The sequence below is a fragment of the Corvus cornix genome, chromosome 3, assembly GCF_000738735.6.
Source record: "Corvus cornix cornix isolate S_Up_H32 chromosome 3, ASM73873v5, whole genome shotgun sequence".
Taxonomy (NCBI): Eukaryota; Metazoa; Chordata; class Aves; order Passeriformes; family Corvidae; genus Corvus; species Corvus cornix.
Window position 1 is genome coordinate 114,194,437 of NC_047056.1, and position 18,542 is coordinate 114,212,978.

Sequence of the window (18,542 nt, forward strand, 5' to 3'; positions counted from 1 at the left end):
TCTGTCCGTCCCGCTTCCATCCCATCCTCCTTTTCTTTTTCTTTGGTGCCCAGAAGAGTATAATACAGACGAGCTCCTTTCTAATGTACTTGTGCTGGAGAACACTTGAATAAATGTCCTGTTTTGTGCAAAAAAAAAAAGAGAAAAAAAGAGGAAAAAAAAAAAGAGAGGAAAAAAACCCCTCCGTGTGGTTGTGTGGTCTGTCTGTCGTGGTGGGGTGGGATGGGGTGGGGGCCTGGTGGGAGGGGGGATTCCAGCTCTGGTGTTGGGATCCAGGTGCTGATGGGGCCCTGGTGATGGTGGGGCCCTGGCAGGTGCTGGAACTCTGGTGACTTTGGGGTGGGGGGGGGGGGGGGGGGACAGTGAGGTCCCAGTGCAGGTGTGGAAATCCCAATGAGTGCTGGGGTCCCAGGGGCTGGGGAGGATCCAGGCGATGGTGGGGCCCTGGCAGGTGCTGGAATTCAGGAGCTCGTGGAGTCCTGGGGAGCAATGGGGTCCCAGTGCGGTGGGGTCCCAGCCCTGAGGTGATTGGGTTCCCAATGGGTAATGGGGTCCCAGGGGGTGCCAGTCCCAGGTGTGGGGGCTGCAGGTTGAGCTCAGCTCCCTTGGGCCCTGGGGGCCTTGGCTCATGCAGCCCCGGGGTGGAGGGTGCAGATCCCCCAACAGCGGGAACCCCCCATTTCTGTCCCGTGAGCTGTGGGTCAGGAAGCTGCCCTGCGCAGCTCCTCCCTCAGTTTCCCCTCCAGCCGGGCAGTGCCAGGTGCACAGTGAGGCTCCTGGGGCCTCCCCCAGTCTCACTGCCAGCCCCCGAGGCCGTGGGGTCTGGAGCATGGTCCAGGGCACATTGGGTTGGTGAGTGGACACAAGGTGGGCAAGCAGTGGCTGTGACAGCCTGGGGACCTGCACTCCGCCGGGGGATGGTGTGAGCAGGTGCCAAAAGGCACCGGGCCAGGGTCCCCAGGCTGTTGGGGGCCCTGGTAACCTCACAAAGGACAAAAAGGCCGAGTGCTGGTGCTGCACCTGGGTTGGGACAACCCCCGGGATCAATCCAGGCTGGGACATGAATGGATTCAAGAGCAGCCCTGGGAGAAGGACTTGGTGGGTGAGAGGCTGGACACAACCCAGCCCAGAAACTGCCCGGTCCTGGGCTGATCCCCCAGCAGGGGCAGCAGGAAAGGGGGGATTGTGCCCCTCTGCCCCACTTAGGTGAGACCCCACCTGCAGAGCTGCCCCAGCCCTGGGGCCTGATCATAGTTAAGGAGCACAAGTGTCTGTCTCCAACACCGTTAGGGCCACAGAAGGGAGGCATTTATGACAGCAAGGTGATAATTCCAGCCTGGAAGAGGCAAGATCTGGTTGGCACATCCTGGTTTAGCGCATCTGGACAAATTTTCCCCACTGTGGCAGTGTGTGGAGAGAAGCAGCTGCTCATGCACATATCACAGTCAAACACCACCCCAAGTTATGGACAGAAGGCAGCTATGACCACCAATGGCCACCGAAGCCTCCCAGATGTGCCTTGTGGATACCTGGAACTGGGACTGCATGAGCTGGTACTGCTGTCCAGGTGTTAGGAAGATAAATTCAATGATCTTACACCTAGGGGGAGGCTAACAAAGCTTGGCAAGAAGGATGTGCCACTGAGAGTGGACACAAAGGATGAAGAACTCATCAGCCACGAGGACATTCGGCAGAAACCCCGAGGTAAGGAAGAAACTGATAAAACCAACTCGGGAACTGCTCTGAATCAGCTCCAGCAGGGGAAGGGGTAACTCCAGCAGGGGCAGATTGCACCCACTGACTCATGGCCCAGAGACCCAAAAAGCCACCAACCCAAAAGAAGAGAAAGACTGAGAGTGGGACAAATTAGCATAAGAAGCAAAGGACATACTTAACCAATGGAAGGTAGACTACTAATTAATAAGAGAACTGTATAACTTGTAGCCAATGACCACTAATTCCTGTGTTTGCTAAAACATATAAATAGTGAAAAGATTTGATAGTTGGGGGAGGGCTTTGTGGATTTGCCACCCAGCCCCCTTTCTGTGCAGAACTACGAACCAGGCCCCTCACCCCACCACTGAGGAGCCCGGGGTGAGGAAGGAGCAGAGGGACACTGCTGGATCCACAGGTGGGACTGTCTCTCTCTCCCTCTCCACTTTTCTATTTCTTTCTGTCTCTCTGCCTCATATTTATTGTTAAGTAAAATCAATACTGTTGACTTTGGCTTATGGTCTTACTTGCAACTTAATTCAGGCATCTCTCACTAACTGGATCTGAACAGGGCCGAGGATGAGAAGGATGTGGAGCTGCTGCAGAGGGTCCGGAGGAGGCCCCAGAGCTGCTCCAGGGCTGGAGCCCCTCTGCCATGGAGCCAGGCTGGGAGAGTTGGGGGTGCTCACCTGGAGAAGAGAAGGATCCAGGGAGAGCTCAGAGCCCCTTGCAGGGACTAAAGGGGCTCCAGGAGAGCTGGAGAGGGACTGGGGACAAGGGCTGGAGGGACAGGACACAGGGAATGGCTTCCACTGCCAGAGGGCAGGGCTGGATGGGATATTGGAAAGGAATTGCTGGCTGGGAGGGTGGGCAGGCCCTGGCCCAGGGTGCCCAGAGCAGCTGGGGCTGCCCCTGGATCCCTGGCAGTGCCCAAGGCCAGGCTGGACATTGGGGCTTGGAGCAGCCTGGGACAGCGGGAGGTGTCCCTGCCCGTGGCAGGGGTGGCACTGGATGGGCTTTGAGGTCCTTTCCCACCCAAATCTGTGACTGTGATGACCAAGTGTGTGCAGACCTGTCCCTGTGCCCAAGGGCAGCATTGCTGCAGCAGGACCAAGCCCAGCTGGAGAAGGTACCAGTGGGGAGATGAAGGGACAAATGCCACACGCTGCCCTGGGGAAGGAAGAGCCCCTGGCAGTGACATGGGCTGGGGTAGCTCTGTGGGAAGGACCTGGGGGTCCTGGCAGAGAAAGGCTGAATATGCACCCCTGGTGCCTCTAATACAGGGGCGACAGCAAAGCCCAGGAGACACCAAGGTGCTCAGTGGACAGGACCCGGCAGAGTTGGGCAGTGCGTGAGGAGAGGGTGGCACAACAGGAATGGGAGGAAGTGGAGGTTAGGATGGGGATGGATGAAGCAGGAGGACCCCCCAGCTCCATGACCCAGCCCTACGTCCCCACTGCTGCACCGGCTCCAGCACCACAGGCCAAGGGCCACATCCATCACTCCGGGTGTCCAATGCCACCAGTCCACCAGGCTGCTCACAGGGGATGGAGTGGGGACAGCACCGTCGTGTCCTGTCACCACACATCAGGAGCCTGAGGCCATTGAGATGTGCCAGGGTTGTGCCAGGAACTCCTGGAGGCTGCCAGGACAGTCCAGGGAACATTGGGCTGGCTGCTGATGGGATATACTGGGCTGTGCTGGACACTGCCAGGTGTTACTGGAACGTACTGGCTACTACTGGGCCGTGCTGGGCTGTACTGGGCACCACTGGGTATTTCTGGTCACTACGGGGTGTTACTGGGTGCTGCTGGACTTTACTGGGCACGTACCGGACCGTACCGGGCACTGCTTGTAGCTACCGGGCTGTGCTGGGAGGGGCTGATGGCGATGTCGTGGGTGGCCACGGGGGAGCGATGGGATGCCCTGGAGGTGGCGGGGGAGCCATGAGGGACCACTGGGTGCCATGGGAGAGGGAGCTGGGGGGCGGCCAGGCGGGGCAGGGGGGGTGCTGTGGGCAGGAGCAGGGGGGTGAGGGGCTGTGGGCGAGGGCCGGGGGGGTTCCCGGGGGGATTCCCGGGGGGTTCCCGGGGGTTCCCGGGGGGTTCCCGGGGGTGTCAAGGGGCATTCCCGGGGCGTCCAGGGGTCACCGGGGTCTCCGCGCGCGCTCCGTCACCACGGCAACGGCGCGCGCAGGTGGCGGGGGGCGGGGCCCGGGCTCTGGCCCCGCCCCTCCGCCTGTCAGTCAGGCCGCGCGCAGCCCACCCTGCTGGGGGCTTGGCCCCGCCCCCGGCGGCCGGAGCTGGCGCCGATTGGTCCAGGCGGGGCTCGGCCCCGCCCCCGCGGCGCAGGTTCGGGTGAGAGGCGATCGCGGCCGGAGCGGCACCGGGAGCGGCACCGGGAGCGGCACCGGGAGCGGGAGGTACCGGCGGGGCCGGGCGGGGCCGGGCGGGGCCGAGGGGGCTGGGCTGGGCTGGGCTGGGCTTGGCTTTTCTTTTCCCGCACCGGCGGACCTGGCTCGTTATCGCGACGGGTTGGACAATCGCGACAGGTGCGTGTGTCTCGACGGGCGCGAGCGAATCGAGAGGCGAGGATGGAAGGGAGTGCCCCGCCATCCCCGCCCGGGGCGCTTCGTGGGGTATCGCCGGGCAGAAAAGCTGTGTGTGGCCGCCGCCCACCTATGGCGACACACCTGTCGCGACAGGGCGATCGTGTCGCGACAGCGCGAGGGGTTCGCCTCGGCAGCGTGTAATGCCGGGGACGGCTGCTCCTCCCCGAACGGGCCCAGCTCCCTCGTCGGCGCCCTGTCGCGATCGGAAGCGGAGCAGCAGGTGCGCGGGGCGCGGCGGAGCGGGGACCCCGGGGCGGTGGGGGCGCGGGGGGCGAGGGGCGGCAGGGGTCCCGCCGGGCCCGGCCCATTGTTCCGCCGGCTCTCCCGGGCGGCCCCGCCCCGGCTCGGAGCATCCTTTGTGCTGGGCGGCCCCGGGCTTTGTCTGCCGAGCCGCCCCGGGCCGGCGGGACCGGGAACCCCGCGCCTCGGGACCCGGCACGGGGACCCCCCGCACTCTCCGCATCGCGCTCCGGGACCCACCGCAGCGGCACCGCCCCCGCGCCTCGCCCGGGCCTGGCCCAGACCGGGGCTGCGCCCAGCCCAGCGCCCCGCACCGGGGGACGGCCCGGCTCTCCCGCGGGGACCCTCGGCCGGGCCCCCCCGTCTCGCAGCACCCCTGTTTCGGTGACCGCCGCTCCGGCCTCCTGCCGCAATGACCTGGGGGTCAGCGCCGGGGGGTGACGGGGAGCTGGGAGCGGGATGAGACCCGCCGCGTCCCCGCAGCCTGTGCCGGGACCCTCCGCAGCGCCCCGCGCCCGCTCGGGCGTGGCCGCGCCGTGCCCGTTTCCGTGCCCGGGCTGGGCCGGGCCGGGCCAAGGTGCCCGCGGGGGACAAGGAGCGGCCGCCCGCCCGCAGCATCTCGGGTTTGGCGGTAGCAGCTCTGATGGAGCACCCTTCAGCCGCCGATCGCGGGTCTCCTGGTCCTTCCCGGGGCGGTGGCTCGGTGGCACCGCATCCCGTCCTGGCCGGGGGGGCGGTCGGTGGGACCCCGGCAGCAGGACACCGACACCAGCCTGCCCATGCCCGTACCGGAGCCAGGGCAGGGGCAGGGCTGGGGGCCCTGGTGCTGTGACCCCCCGCCGGGGCATCTCTCGGGCGGAGAGCGATGCCCACCCAGCCGCCGCCTCTGGCCAGGGACAGGCAGTGGTCGCGGGTCGGTGTCACCGGAGTGACGGTCACCAAGCCCAGCCTGACAAAGGGGAGTCCCCGCCGGCGGGGTGGGTGCAGGGTGGGCGCGGGCAGGGTGGGTGCCGGGGTCTCGCCGGCGCAGACAAAAGCGGGGGGCGGTGAGGGGCCCCCGGCCTCGCCGCGCCGCACAATGCGGCAGCCTCGGCACAAAGGCCGGGCCCGACAGCCGCCCCGACCCCAACAGGTGCCTCTGGCAGCCCCCGCCGGGGCTGGGGTCCCTTTGTCCTGCCGGGGTCACAGCTGTCCTCGCGGCCGGGGGCCGCCGCGGCAGCCGGCGGGGCTGGGGGGGCTGCGAGCCCCCCGAATGGTCGCGCCGCTTTGTGTGCCGGGAAGCGGCGCCGCGGCCACCGCCTGCCGAGGTGGCCGAGCCGGGGGGCTGCGGCGCGGGGTGGGCGGGGGTCCCCGGGGTGCCTGCTGGTGGCCCCCCCGGCGCTGACGCTGCGTTTCTGCCCTGCTCCGGAGCCTGTTGTCTGGCAGAAGCCTCCGGCCACCGCGCCAGGACGGCCACCGCCGGCTGATGCTGGCTGTGCCACCACGCTGCAGCGGCTGGCTGGAGCGCGGGCAAGGGCTCCGGTGCCACCAGGGCTGGTGCCATGCTGCCATTGTGGCCCGGGCTGGGGGATAGAGGGGCAGAGCCCCTGGGGATGCTCAGTCTGAGCTTGGGGGGCACTGGTGTAAGGCGGGAGCACTGGTGTGAGCGCTGGGATTGAGCTGGGGTCACTGCTGTGAGCTGGGGGGACTGACTGGGAGCACTGGGTGTGATCTGGGGGCAGTGAGGGTGAATTGGGGGCACTGGTGTGCCAGACAGGCCACTGTGGGCATCCAGTGCTGGGCACGGGGCTGGTGGTGCGGGGAGGTCAGTGCAGGGGGCCACTGACTGCTCCCTGGGGAGGGGGTGGGAAAGGTGCCTGGAACCGCGGCATGAGGGCAGCGTGGTGGCAGCAGCGTGGGTGGCTCTGTGGTGGCCAAGGCCACAGGCAGCATGTGGAGCTGCCAACTCTTCTCTGTGCACGGTGGCCAGCCCACGCCTGTGCCCCCAGGAGTGCCCTGTCCCCTCGCCAGCCTTGCACCCCCTCTGCCATGCTTACCCCACCTCCTGTCCACCCACGGTGGCCCCCTCTGCCCCGTTTCCCCCGTGTCAGGGGTGTCACGGTGCTGGAAGCTGCGGCACCGCTGGCAGTCGCGTGTTCCATGCTCCAGATCCATCCGTCACCACAGCCCGCTTTCATCTCGGGATGCGACGTGCCGCCTCCCCCCCACCCTATCTGTACTGTGCCACCTCCCCCCTGCACCCCCTCCTGCATCTCCTGCCTGGCCCAGCCCTGCTCTGGGGTCCCAGGGGCTCATAGGGGCAGCGTGCACTACGGTGGCACTGTGGGCACCAGCTCGTCCCCTCTGGTCTCACTCCACCGAGGTGGATCTCTGCCCTCATGTCTTGCCCCTGATGTCAGTCAGGGCGGGCCCCAACTGGCGTGAGGACTCAGAGAGTGCTTGGCTGTGGCTGACCCCCTTGTTGCTGTCATCCCCCTCATCCCTTACAGTGTAGCACAGCCCTCACATGGGGCAGCAGCTTCCCCATGTGCCCGAGGCAGAGCTGGGGGGCAGCAGGGGCAGGTGTGGGTGCTGGACCACTGGGTGCCAGTGCCCAGCGTGCCACAGTGGCCTGACATGCTGCACGAGGTCACTGCCACCCCGCCGTGGTCCCTTGGGGGCTTTCTCAGCAGTGACACAGCTGTGCGTGCCAGTGACATTCCCGAGGGGGGCCGCCTGCAGGACCCCAGCAGCTGCTCCTGCTGCTCTGTGCTGAGGTGAGGGCATCGGGACAAGGTGCCAGCTGGCACCAGGATCACCCACGGCAGCCCCTGTGCAGCCCAGGGGCAGGAGCCGGCCCAGGAAGGGCTGCTGTCCCCCCCAGTGCAGTGGTGGTCCCATGGTGGGAACAGCCACTTGCCCCCAGCCCCGGCAGCTGCACTGGCCTGTGGCTCTGGGAATGCCCAGCTGCCGGCAAAGCCTGGCCCAGCCTCACGGCCAGCACGGCTCCTGCCAGCTCTGGTGCCTGAGAAGCCATTTGCTGCCCAGCAGGTGTTGGAAATCCCTGGCACAGCTCGGGACGGTCCCTTCAGAGCACTGTCCCTGTCTCAGCACCCACCTGGAGCCACAGTGGGGCTGTGGCAGCACCAGCCACCCCTGCTGCAAGGTCCCTGCCCCCACCAGCAGCAGCCTTTGCCCATGGCTCAGTTCTGGCCACAGTGGACCTGTCCAAGGGTCTGGGCACCCGGGGTTGGGTGGGCAGCGGGGGCCGTTCCCACAGAGCTGGTCGGTGCCAGCATCATGTCAGCGATGCCGGACAGTCCCGCACTGCCCATGGGGGAGCCTTGGGCTTTATCTGGTGGAGGGGCCCCTGGTGGTCCCTGCAGTGGGGACAGTGAGGCAGGGGTCTCTTTGTGGGTCTCTGCAGTGAGGGGTCTGGTTTGGGGGTTCTGGTGGGGTCCCAGCCCACCTCATGCCCCCCGGGTGGGCACAGCCGGCACGTGCTGTCCCTGCTCTGATGGGTCGATGGTGTTTGACCTTCACCAAATGACTTATTGATCGTGTCTGGGGATGCCCCTCGCTGCCGGGGGCTCAGGCAGCGCTGAGGCAGTGCGGGGGTCTCTGGCGTGGGGCTGTGGGCAGAGACCCCAGGGAGTGATGCCAGCCCTGGTGCTGTCCATTCCAGTCCTGGTCGCTCACAGGGACAAGGCAGGCAGCCTGCCCTGGATGTGGTTGCTGTCACTTTGTGGGGACACCCAGCAGTGTCCCCATGGCACATGTGGCAATGGCATTGGAGGGTGGCAGGGCTGGGGTCTGGCAGCCCTGCTCCAGGTGCTGGGTCTGCAGGGGGGGTGGCACCGGCCTGGGTGCAGCCTGGAGTCACTGGAACAGGGTTCTTGGCAGGGAGGCAGCCCCCAGCTCTGTGCCAGGGCCCCTCCTCTCCACGGATTTCCCGGGATTATCCATTGACATGGCCCGTGGAGGATGCGCAGCTGCGGGGCTGAGCCCTGCCCACACCAGGGCACCTCTGGTGAGGGTGGGCAGCAGAGTGACCCCCAGCCCTGGGGGGCTCCTAGTGGTCACCCCGGTGCTGCCTCTGCCCTGCAGCACCATGATGGCCAACGCGGCCACCATGCGGATCCTCATCAAGGGGGGGAAGGTGGTGAACGACGACTGCACCCTCGAGGCCGACGTCTACATTGAGAACGGCATCATCCAGCAAGTGGGGCGCGAGCTGATGATCCCCGGCGGTGCCAAGGTCATCGATGCCACTGGCAAGCTCGTCATCCCGGGCGGCATCGACACCAGCACCCACTTCCACCAGACCTTCATGAACGCCACCTGTGTCGATGACTTCTACCATGGCACCAAGGTACCCCTGTGGCCTGAGCCCCCGTGTGGAGTCTGCTCCCTGCTTTGGGGGCTCCCTGGGGGTGCAGATTGGTGCAGGCAGCTCCCCACCCCAGCACCGTGGGCATCTCAGCAGCAGCAGCAGCTCCACGGGAGCATTGTGGCATGGCACCGCCTGTCCCCATGTCCCCATCCATCACGTCCCCTCGCTGTGAGAACCCTCCTCCCACGCTGGGGCCGTGGCACCCTGTGCCAGCCCGGGGACCCTCTGCCCTCCCTGTGCCGGTGGCACTGTGTACTGAGTGTTGCTGCCTGGGAGTGTCAAGGGGCCAGCACAGGATTGTCCCTGCAGCTTGTCCCACTGTCCCCAGCGCCCACACAGAGCAGCCATTGTGCCAGGCCAGCGCTGGCCGTGCCTGTCCCCAGGGTGCCCGCTGTGCCTGGGCAGGGGGCTCGGCAGTGTGCTGAAGGGAAGGGGCCGGTGCAATGACCACGGGCGCCCTGTGCCAGGCCGGCTCCCTGTCACTGTCACCCGCCTCGTGGCACCACACCGGCGCCTCCCGAGAGGGCCGATGGGCAAAGGAGCTTTGGGGATTAGTGGGGCCGGGTGAGCCGGGGACACTGGCAGTGCCACAGCGCCTGCACTACCGCCCACGCTGACACGGCGGGGGGGCTCCCCGCGGCCCCATCCTACATGGGGCTCTGTGCCAGGGGGGCTGCTGGGTCCCTCAGCACCCCAAATCCAGTGGTTGGGGCTGAGGGGGCAGTGGGTGCCCTGGTGGTGGCAGGATGGGGCTCTCCAGATGTGTGATGCACCCAAATGTGCTGCTGCAAATGGGCAGCCATCGATGGGGCCAGGGGGCTGCAGGGGTCCCTGCCTGCACCCAGGACCCCCACCCATCCGTGGGCAATGCCATGCCCAAACGTGGCTCACGGCCGCGGTCCCTGTGCCCCGCAGGCAGCGCTGGTGGGGGGCACGACGATGATCATTGGCCACGTCCTGCCCGACAAGGAGACGTCGCTGCTGGACGCCTACGAGAAGTGCCGCAGCCTGGCCGACCCCAAGGTGTGCTGCGACTACGCCTTGCACATGGGCATCACCTGGTGGGCGCCCAAGGTGAGTCTGGCACGGCTCCGGGAGCAGCTGCTGGGGCTAATTCCCAGCCCCGCTGATCCCATTAGCTGCTTGGGGGGTGGGCTGAGCCCCCAGGATGCCTTTTGAGCTGCCCTGAGCCGGGCTCAGCGGGGCAGTGGCTCAGGGGTGCCCCGGGGCAAGGGGTCCCCGTGTGGCTGAACCCCTCACTGGGGCAGGGAAAGTGCTGCTGCTGCTTCGTGGAGGGGAGCAGGGTGCCCAGGGCTGGTGGTCCCAGCCTGGGGGGACCCCAACCCACAGCATGACCCCCATGGGGGTGGCAGGCAGGATTGGTGACCAGACCCCATCCCGCAGCACACTCAGCCCCTGCAATCCCCTCAAAGCTGCTGGAGTGGGATCAGACCTGGCTCCCGGCTGTGCTGCAGAGACACCCCAGCCCTGACCCCCCTTCCAGCAGAGCAGGGGCAGAGGAATGGTGTGGGTGTCCCCCGGGGGCAAGAAAATCCCTTCTGCTCCCCCCCAACATCTGTCACTCCCCACGTCACCCACAAATCCACGTCCCGTGTCCCCAGGGGGGTGTCAGTCCCTGCCCCACAGCAGGGGCCCCTCGTGGAGTGAGGTCCCACTCTGACCCCCTGTCCCGGTGCAGGTGAAGGCAGAGATGGAGACGCTGGTGCGGGAGAAGGGGGTGAACTCCTTCCAGATGTTCATGACCTACAAGGACCTGTACATGCTGCGGGACAGCGAGCTCTACCAGGTCCTGCGCGCGTGCCGCGACATTGGTGCCATCGCCCGCGTCCATGCTGAGAACGGAGAGCTGGTGGCCGAGGTGAGGGCAGGGGCACGGGGGTGCAATGGACACCCAGCTGGGGGCAGCAGAACCTCCGCCCTAACCCCCCCAAATTCCCCAGGGAGCCAAGGAAGCTCTGGATCTGGGCATTACGGGGCCGGAGGGCATCGAGATCAGCCGGCCTGAAGAGGTAGGTGATGGCAGGTGTCACCATGCCACTGCAGCAGTGGCATGGGATGTGGCTGGGATGGTCCAGGACATCCATATGGCTGCCACCACCCATCCTTGTGTCACCCACCCGCCCATTGGTGCCACCATTGTGTGTCACGTGTGTCACCGCCGGCTCTCTCTACAGCTGGAAGCTGAGGCCACGCACCGCGTCATCACCATCGCCAACCGGGTGAGTGTTCCTGCGCATCACCCGGCTGGGGGTGGGCGTCCCGGTCCCGTGGGGGTCCCTGTGCCTCAGCAGGGGTGCAGAGATCCCCGGGGAGCTGGGGTGCCATGGAGACAGCACCACTGACCCCCTCTACGCAGACCCACTGCCCTGTGTACCTGGTGAACGTCTCCAGCATGTCCGCAGGGGATGTCATCGCCGCTGCCAAGATGCAAGGTAGGGGACATGGGTGGGGACCCCCCTCCCCAACACACATGGGGGCAAGGGGCACCTGTGTGGCACAGAAACACCCATTGACACAGGACACACATGGGCACCAGGGAGGTTTTGGGCTTGGAGGGATACGGACAGGGATTGTGGAGCTGTGGGCATGCAGAGAGACACCGGGCACCCATAGACACAGGCAGGGACAGACACACAGCACAGGAACACGGGTGTGCCTGTGGGGCCGTGCCCTGGCACAGGGGGGCACACCTGGGCCCCCAGCGCTGCTCATACACGCGGGACACACACGTGAGCACACAGGGGACACACACGGGACACACACGGGACACACACGGGGCACACATGGGACAGAGGGCTCATGCCCTGCTAGGAACATGGGGATGCTGACACGACAGAGCACACACATGTGCCCCTTGCACACCTGCCGTCGCACACCCACCCGTTGCACACGCGTGTGCCTCCGCCTGGCAGGGAAGGTGGTGTACGCAGAGACGACCACGGCGCACGCCACACTCACCGGGCTGCACTACTACCACCAGGACTGGTTCCACGCCGCCGCCTACGTCACCGTGCCGCCGCTGCGCCTTGACACCAACACCTCCGCCTACCTCATGAGCCTGCTCGCCAAGTGAGACCTGCCCCGGGCACCTCTCCCTGCCCCACAGGCACCCCGTCCCTGACAGCCGCGCTCGCCAGTGCTATCTGGGCATCCTGATGTCCGGCATACCCAGGTGTCCCAGGCTGGGTGCCAGGCTGTCCAGCTGTGCCATTGCCCCAGCACTCTGCTCCCTTGGCCTTGAGGCACCTCATCCTTTGGGCACCCCACACCATGGGCATCAGGCTCTCTGTGCCTCACTGCCCAGACACTGTACACCCCTGGGGACACGCTCTGTGGGTGCTGCACTTCCCAAGGACTCACTGAGCCCCACTCAGCCACTCCCTGCATGGGTGCTCCATTCCCTGGGCACCCTGTTCTCCAGGCACCCCCTGGTGTGCGTGCCCCGTTTCCTGGATGCCCCATTCCCTGGACGTCTTGCTCCCTGGGTGCCAAGAACTCCAGGCATCCCATGGTGTAGGTGCCCCATTTCCCGGGCACTGAGCTCCCCAGACACCCCATGGTGGGGGTACCCCATTCCCTGGGTCTGGGCTCCCTGGGCACCCCAAGCAGCCCTGGCAGTGCTGTCCCCTACCCTGCTCTGTCCCCCGCAGTGACACACTGAACATCGTGGCCTCGGACCACCGGCCTTTCAGCACCAAGCAGAAGGCCATGGGCAAGGAGGACTTCACCAAGATCCCCCATGGCGTCAGCGGGGTGCAGGACCGCATGAACATCATCTGGGAGCGTGGCGTGGTATGGCACTGCTGGCCTCGGCACGGGGTGGTGCTGGGGGTTCACAGGGGCCTTGTGGGAGTGGGACATCCCATCGGGTGTTCGCCCCCTGGCATGAGGGCAGTGGGCAAGGTGCTCCCCAAAGCACGCCAGTGGGTCCTGGCAAGGATCCTGGCCCCCACAGCACACCTGGGATTTCTGGGGGACTTGGGTGTGACAGGGAGCGACACAGCCCAGCACATCCTCACCCCCACTCCGGCGGCAGGTGGGGGGTAAGATGGATGAGAACCGCTTTGTGGCCGTGACCAGCTCCAACGCTGCCAAGATCCACAACCTGTACCCCCGCAAAGGCCGGATCATCCCCGGGGCTGACGCTGACGTTGTGGTCTGGGACCCTGAGGCCACCAAGTAGGTGCACCCCATGGCAGGGGGCTGGAGAAGGGCTCCCTGTGCCCCCAGCACTCGTTCACCACCCCGTCCCCCTGCCCAGGACCATCTCTGCCAGCACCCAGGTGCAGGGCGGGGACATCAACCTGTACGAGAACATGCGGTGCCACGGGGTGCCCCTGGTCACCATCAGCCGTGGGCGCGTGGTCTATGAGAACGGCGTCTTCATGTGCGCCGAGGGCACCGGCAAGTTCTGCCCACTCCGCTCCTTCCCGGACATCGCCTACAAGAAGCTGGTGCAGCGGGAGAAGGTACGGGGGCAATGGTGGCTGTGCCGTGGCCGTGCCAGAGCAGTGCCGTGGCTGTGCCGGAGTGGTGCCGTCACCATGCTGGAGCCGTGTGGGACAGGGGCTGCGCTATGCTGACTGCTGGAGGGGACAAGGGGGCAGTGGCTGTGGTGGTCCCAGCAGCGCCAGAGGACGGTCTGTGCCAGGCCAATGCCACGCCGTGCTGCAGCATGTGACAAGAGCACAGTGTGCCTTGTGCAGGGGACAGGGGTCCCTGGGGTCAGTGTGTGACAGAGAACCCTCCCCTGGGTCCTTGCCAGCACACTGGCAGTGCAAGAGGACAGTTGTCCCAACACGTGTGTGGCCCGTGGCCATTTCAAGGCATGTGCTGAGGATCACGGCTCCCCATGGCCCCCGTTCAGGCTCTGCAGTTTGCTGGGTCTCCTAAGGCAGCCCCACAGTTCACAGTGGCCCCCGATGCACTGGGACAGGGACACGTGTGGCCGGGGCTGCCCAGCAGGGTACCCAGGAGCTCTGGCAGTCCCTGTCACCAAGGTCCCACCCATGTCCCCATGCTGTGGCTCTAGGGGATAGGCTGGGGCATCGGCGTGGTGCTGATGGTGCAAGGGAAGGGAGCGGCCAGGGCCCCGTCACAGGAAGATGATGGCCAGCACTGAGGCGCTTGTCGGGAGCTCTGTGTGGCTGGGGGGTGGCACAGGGCATCGCATGGGCTTGGTTTGATTTGGCTTTGCTTGGCTTTGCTTGGCTTTGTTTGTCTTGGCTTGGCCTCGCCAGGGGGACGGGGCGAGGGGCTGCTCTGCCAGGGCCACCCACGCCCCCCGCCCATCTCCCGCCCTGGCACTGCTTCGCACTGGGCACCCCACAGCCCGCCCAGCATCTCGCCGAGTGCCCCCTCCCCAGCCGCAGCCCCTCCCCAGCCGCAGCCCCCTCCCCAGCCCCAGCATGTCCCGGCCCCTTCCCTCCCCCCGCCCGGCCGATCCGCACCCCGCTGTAGGGCCCTGGCGTCCCGCACCCCGCCGGCACTGCGGGCCCGCCGCCGCCCCGGCCGCAGCCCCCGCCCGGCGGGTGCTGATGCTCTCTCCGCTCTCTCTCTCGCTCCCGGCAGAGTTTGAAGCTGCGGGGTGTGGATCGCACCCCGTACCTGGGGGACGTGGCCGTGGTTGTGCATGCCGGGAAAAAAGAGACGGGGACGCCCCTGGCCGATACGCCCACCCGGCCGGCCACACGACACGGGGGCATGAGGGACCTCCACGAGTCCAGCTTCAGCCTGTCCGGTAAGAGCGGGGCCGCACTGAGGGGCCTGGCGCTCCGGCCTCGGCCCCCGCGGGGCTCGCCGGAGCCCTGCATCTGGTGGCTTCTGGCACCAGCCAGGCACTTGGCCCCCCCCAGGGTGTCCCCATTCCCCCCGCCACCTCCCAAGGTGCTCCCACTGCCACCCCAGGGTGTCCTGGCATCCCTCCCCTAGGGCTGTCCTGTCGTCCCCTTCTCCAGGCTGTCCCCATCCCCCCTGCAGGGAGTTCCCACTGCCATCCCAAAGTATCCCAATCACCCCCACATCCCCCCCCCCTTAAGGTGCAGCCCTCCTTCTCCTGGGCAGGGGGCCGTGGCAGAGCAGGGAGTTGCCCCCGTCCTCGGATTTGCAGCCCCCCAGCCCTCGCCCCTCCCTCCGTGCACCGTCCGTCGTGTGGCTGCGCTGGCTGGGGTTCTGGGGCGGGCTGGGGGTCTGTGCCAGTCAGGGGGGGACCGGGGGTCTGTGCGGGGAAGGATGGAGCGGCGTGCTGCTCTCGGGCAGCCCCCTCGCCGCGCTGTGCCGGGGCCGGTGGCGCTCCGTGCCGGCCAGCCCCTGCTCGGTGCTCTGGTGGGACCGGGGCCGCTCTGACCCCCGGAGGCAGGACGTGGGGACTTGGGGATCCCGGACGGCAGTGCTGGCACAAGGCCAGGGCTGCAAGAGGTGCTGGTCAGTGCTCCCCCACGTGCAGCACAGACGCGGTGGGACTGGGGGGACGCAGAGCCCCCGCAGTCCCAGCAGTGCCAGCGGTGCTGGGGTGCCAGGGGGGGTCACGGGGCTGTGCCCTGCTACCCCCACCCTGACACCGGCCGACCGTCCGTGTGTCCGGCAGGTTCTCAGATCGATGACCACGTTCCAAAACGAGCCTCGGCCCGGATTCTCGCTCCCCCCGGGGGCCGGTCGAGCGGCATCTGGTAGAGCCGGGGACCTGTCCCCCAACTGAGGACCAGGCGCCGCCCCCAGCGCCCCCGGACCCCAGCTCTGGCGGGGCTCCCCTCGCCGCGGGGGCCCTGCCCGGCCCCCGTCCCGCCGGTGGGGCCATGCCGCCGGTGGGGCCGTGCGCGGGGGCCGGGGGCCGCGGAGGGCCGGGGGCAGTGGGTGCCCCCCCCGGCCCTTTTCTGTTTGCACGTTGGATTTGGATCAGTGAATTTTTGACTTGTTTGTGCATCACGTGGAAATACTCTGAAGTGGTTTGTGTCACTAGCGTAGGGGAGACACAGGGACCCCCCCTTTCTGCCCCAGCCTGCCCCCATCCCTGTACCCCATCCATAACCCACACCACCATCCCTGATCCCCACTCCTGCCCCCCTCCATCGCCATCTCCCCATTCCTGACCCCCCTCCCTATTGCTGTCCCCCTCTCCCTGAACCCAGTCACCATCCCTGAGCCCCATCTCCATTGCTGTTGTTCCCATCTCCATCCCTGCACCTCCATCTCCATCCCTGACCCCCTTCTCCATCAGCACTCCCCCCTCTCCATCCCTGCACCTCCATCCCCCATCCCTGACCGCCTTCTCCATCAGCACTCCCCCCTCTCCATCCCTGAAGCCCCATCTCCATTCCTGACCCCTCCACCCCAGCCCCCCATTCCCATCTCTTCTCTCCCATGCCTTACCTGATCTCCATCCCTGACCCCCATCTGCACCCTCATTTCTGTCCCCCCTCAAAGCCCCACTCTATCCCTGAGCCCCCATCCCTATCCCTGCACCTCCCCATCCCCGCAACCCCCCTTCCTCCCCACCGTGAGCTTCCCCAGCCCCGCAGTGAGTGGTGTCACACACGTGTGTGTCACACCAGCATGTGCCCAGTGCGGTGTCCATAGCACACACCTGTGTCACACCTGTGTCACACCTGTGCCACACCAGCATGGGCCCAGTGCGGTGTCCATAGCACACACCTGTGTCACACCTGTGTCACACCTGTGTCACACCTGCACGGGCCCAGCGGGACGTTTGCACACAGGTGTGCACAGGTGAACCCCTGGACAGGTGTCAGCACTCCCGCACACGTGTGTCCCAGTGTCCCATCCCTCTGACACTTGTGTCAGGCCCTACCAGGTCCCTCCTCACCTGCCAGGGTCCCCAGCACTGCTCCTGCTGCCAATGGGGGTCCGTGTGTGTGTGGCCCCCCGAGGAGTCCCTCTCCCCCTGGTGCTATTGGGGGGTGTCCCAACCCTTCCTCGCCCCCCGCCGTGTCCCCTGTGCCCCCTGTGCCCTCCCCCCTGTAGGTCCCTGTAGGTGTTTGGGGGCCGGTGGGCACCTGGCGGGGGGTCCCGTGTCCCCCCTGGGTGGTCCCGCACGGCCAATTTAGGAACATGCCGTCCGTTGTTTGCTCATTAAAGACCGTTCACAGCGCCCAGCCTGCACCTGTTTGGGGGTCTGGGGGTCACAGAGGGTCTGGGATGGGGGTTCGGGATGGGGGTCAGGATTAGGGACCCCATGGCCTCAGCATTTGGGGGCAAGCAGGTCCCAGGAGGGTGCTGGGAGCAGAAAGAGCCCTGACATGGGGACACAGGGGGGACATGTGGGGACATAGGGACATGGAGGGAGACCTAGGGACACAGAGGAGATACATGGGGACATGGAGACACGGGGAGGACATGTGTGGGTACATGGGGACACAAGTGGGACACGCGTGGGGACATGGCAAGATAAGGGGGGACACAGAGCTGGCCCTGTCACCATGTGGACATCCGCTGCTCAGATGCACAAACAGACAGGGTGCAGGGTGGATGCAAGGGGCATAGAGGGTCATGGGGGTCTTGGACAGGCTCTGGGGTCTCTTAGGGGTATCACAAGGGCTCTGCGTGTCCCCACGTTACAGGGGGGTCCCACATGTCCCAGGATAATTTGGGGCTCGGGGCCTCTGAGAGAGAGCTCACAGTGGTACTCGAGGGTCCCGAGGGGATCTCGGGAGGGTCCTGGGGACGTCCCAGAGGGGACCCTGTAGTGGTCCCGGGAGTGCTTTGGGGCTCCAAGGAGGTCCCGAGGGAAGCTTTGAAGAATCCCGAAGGGGGTCTGGAGACATTCCAGAGAGATCTCGGGGGGAGGCTCGGGGGTTCCTAGAGGGGTCTTGGGGGGCTCTGGGTGGGCGTCCCAGGAAGAGTCTTGAAGGGTCATGGAACGGTCCCGGGAGGGTCTCCAAGGGGTCTGAGGGTTGTCCCGGGGTGGTTGGGGGTTCCCCGAGGGGTCTGGGGGTTGTCCCGGGGGTGGCTGGGGGTTCCCCGAGGGGTCTGGGGGTTGTCCCGGGGGTGGCTGGGGGGTTCCCGAGAGGTCCCGGGGGTGCAGAAGCCGCCGCCCGCCACCAGGGAGCGCTGGTCGGGCCCGTTGCCGTGGCGACAGAGGGGCTCGGTCATGCCTGTGTCATGGCGGAGGGGGCGTGGCCAGGCGCGTTGCCATAGCAGCAGCGAGGGGCGTGTCCAGCGCCGTTGCCGTGCCCGGAGGGGGCGTGGCCGTCCCCGTTTTACCGCCCGGGGGCGTGGTCAGGCCCGTTGCCATGGCAGCAGGGGCGGGGCGGGGCGGTTGGCACCGCCCGCGGGGGGGGCAGCGCAGGCGCGCTCGGTCCGTGCGGTTCCGGCCCGGTCCCGGTCCCGGTCCCGGAGCAGCGGAGCGGGGGGAGTGCAGCGGCGGCGGCCGCGGCCGAGCGGTGAGTGCGGTGGGACCGCTCGGGAGGCCGGGAAGGGAGCGGGCAGCGCTGCCGACATCACCCGCATCCCCGCACCGGCCGCCACCGCCCGGCAGGACCGGCCGGGGGGGCCGCGGGGCCTTCGGGGATGGAGTGGCAGGGCCGGGCCGGGAACGGGTCTGCAGAAGCGAGGCCGGAGGGCCGGGTG

General features: G+C 66.8%; 1 protein-coding gene across 4 annotated transcripts; it reads left to right on the forward strand.

Moving 5' to 3' along the window:
• Positions 1 to 4,028: 4,028 nt before the first annotated feature.
• DPYSL5 (dihydropyrimidinase like 5) lies at positions 4,029 to 17,068 on the forward strand. Of its 4 annotated transcripts, none has more exons than XM_039569944.1 (13): positions 4,029 to 4,135; positions 8,651 to 8,915; positions 9,852 to 10,010; positions 10,636 to 10,815; positions 10,898 to 10,966; positions 11,132 to 11,176; positions 11,314 to 11,389; positions 11,870 to 12,026; positions 12,608 to 12,749; positions 12,994 to 13,136; positions 13,219 to 13,426; positions 14,529 to 14,697; positions 15,544 to 17,068. In XM_039569944.1, the coding sequence occupies exons 2-13, from the start codon at positions 8,655 to 8,657 to the stop codon at positions 15,627 to 15,629; spliced, it is 1,695 nt and encodes a 564-aa protein (XP_039425878.1). In that variant the 5' UTR covers positions 4,029 to 4,135; positions 8,651 to 8,654; the 3' UTR covers positions 15,630 to 17,068. The 4 variants fall into 4 exon arrangements, with proteins under 4 accessions (XP_039425878.1, XP_039425879.1, XP_039425880.1 ...); XM_039569945.1 differs by lacking the exon at positions 4,029 to 4,135 and adding an exon at positions 4,218 to 4,264; XM_039569943.1 differs by lacking the exon at positions 4,029 to 4,135 and adding an exon at positions 4,340 to 4,544.
• The last annotated feature ends 1,474 nt before the right edge of the window (positions 17,069 to 18,542 follow it).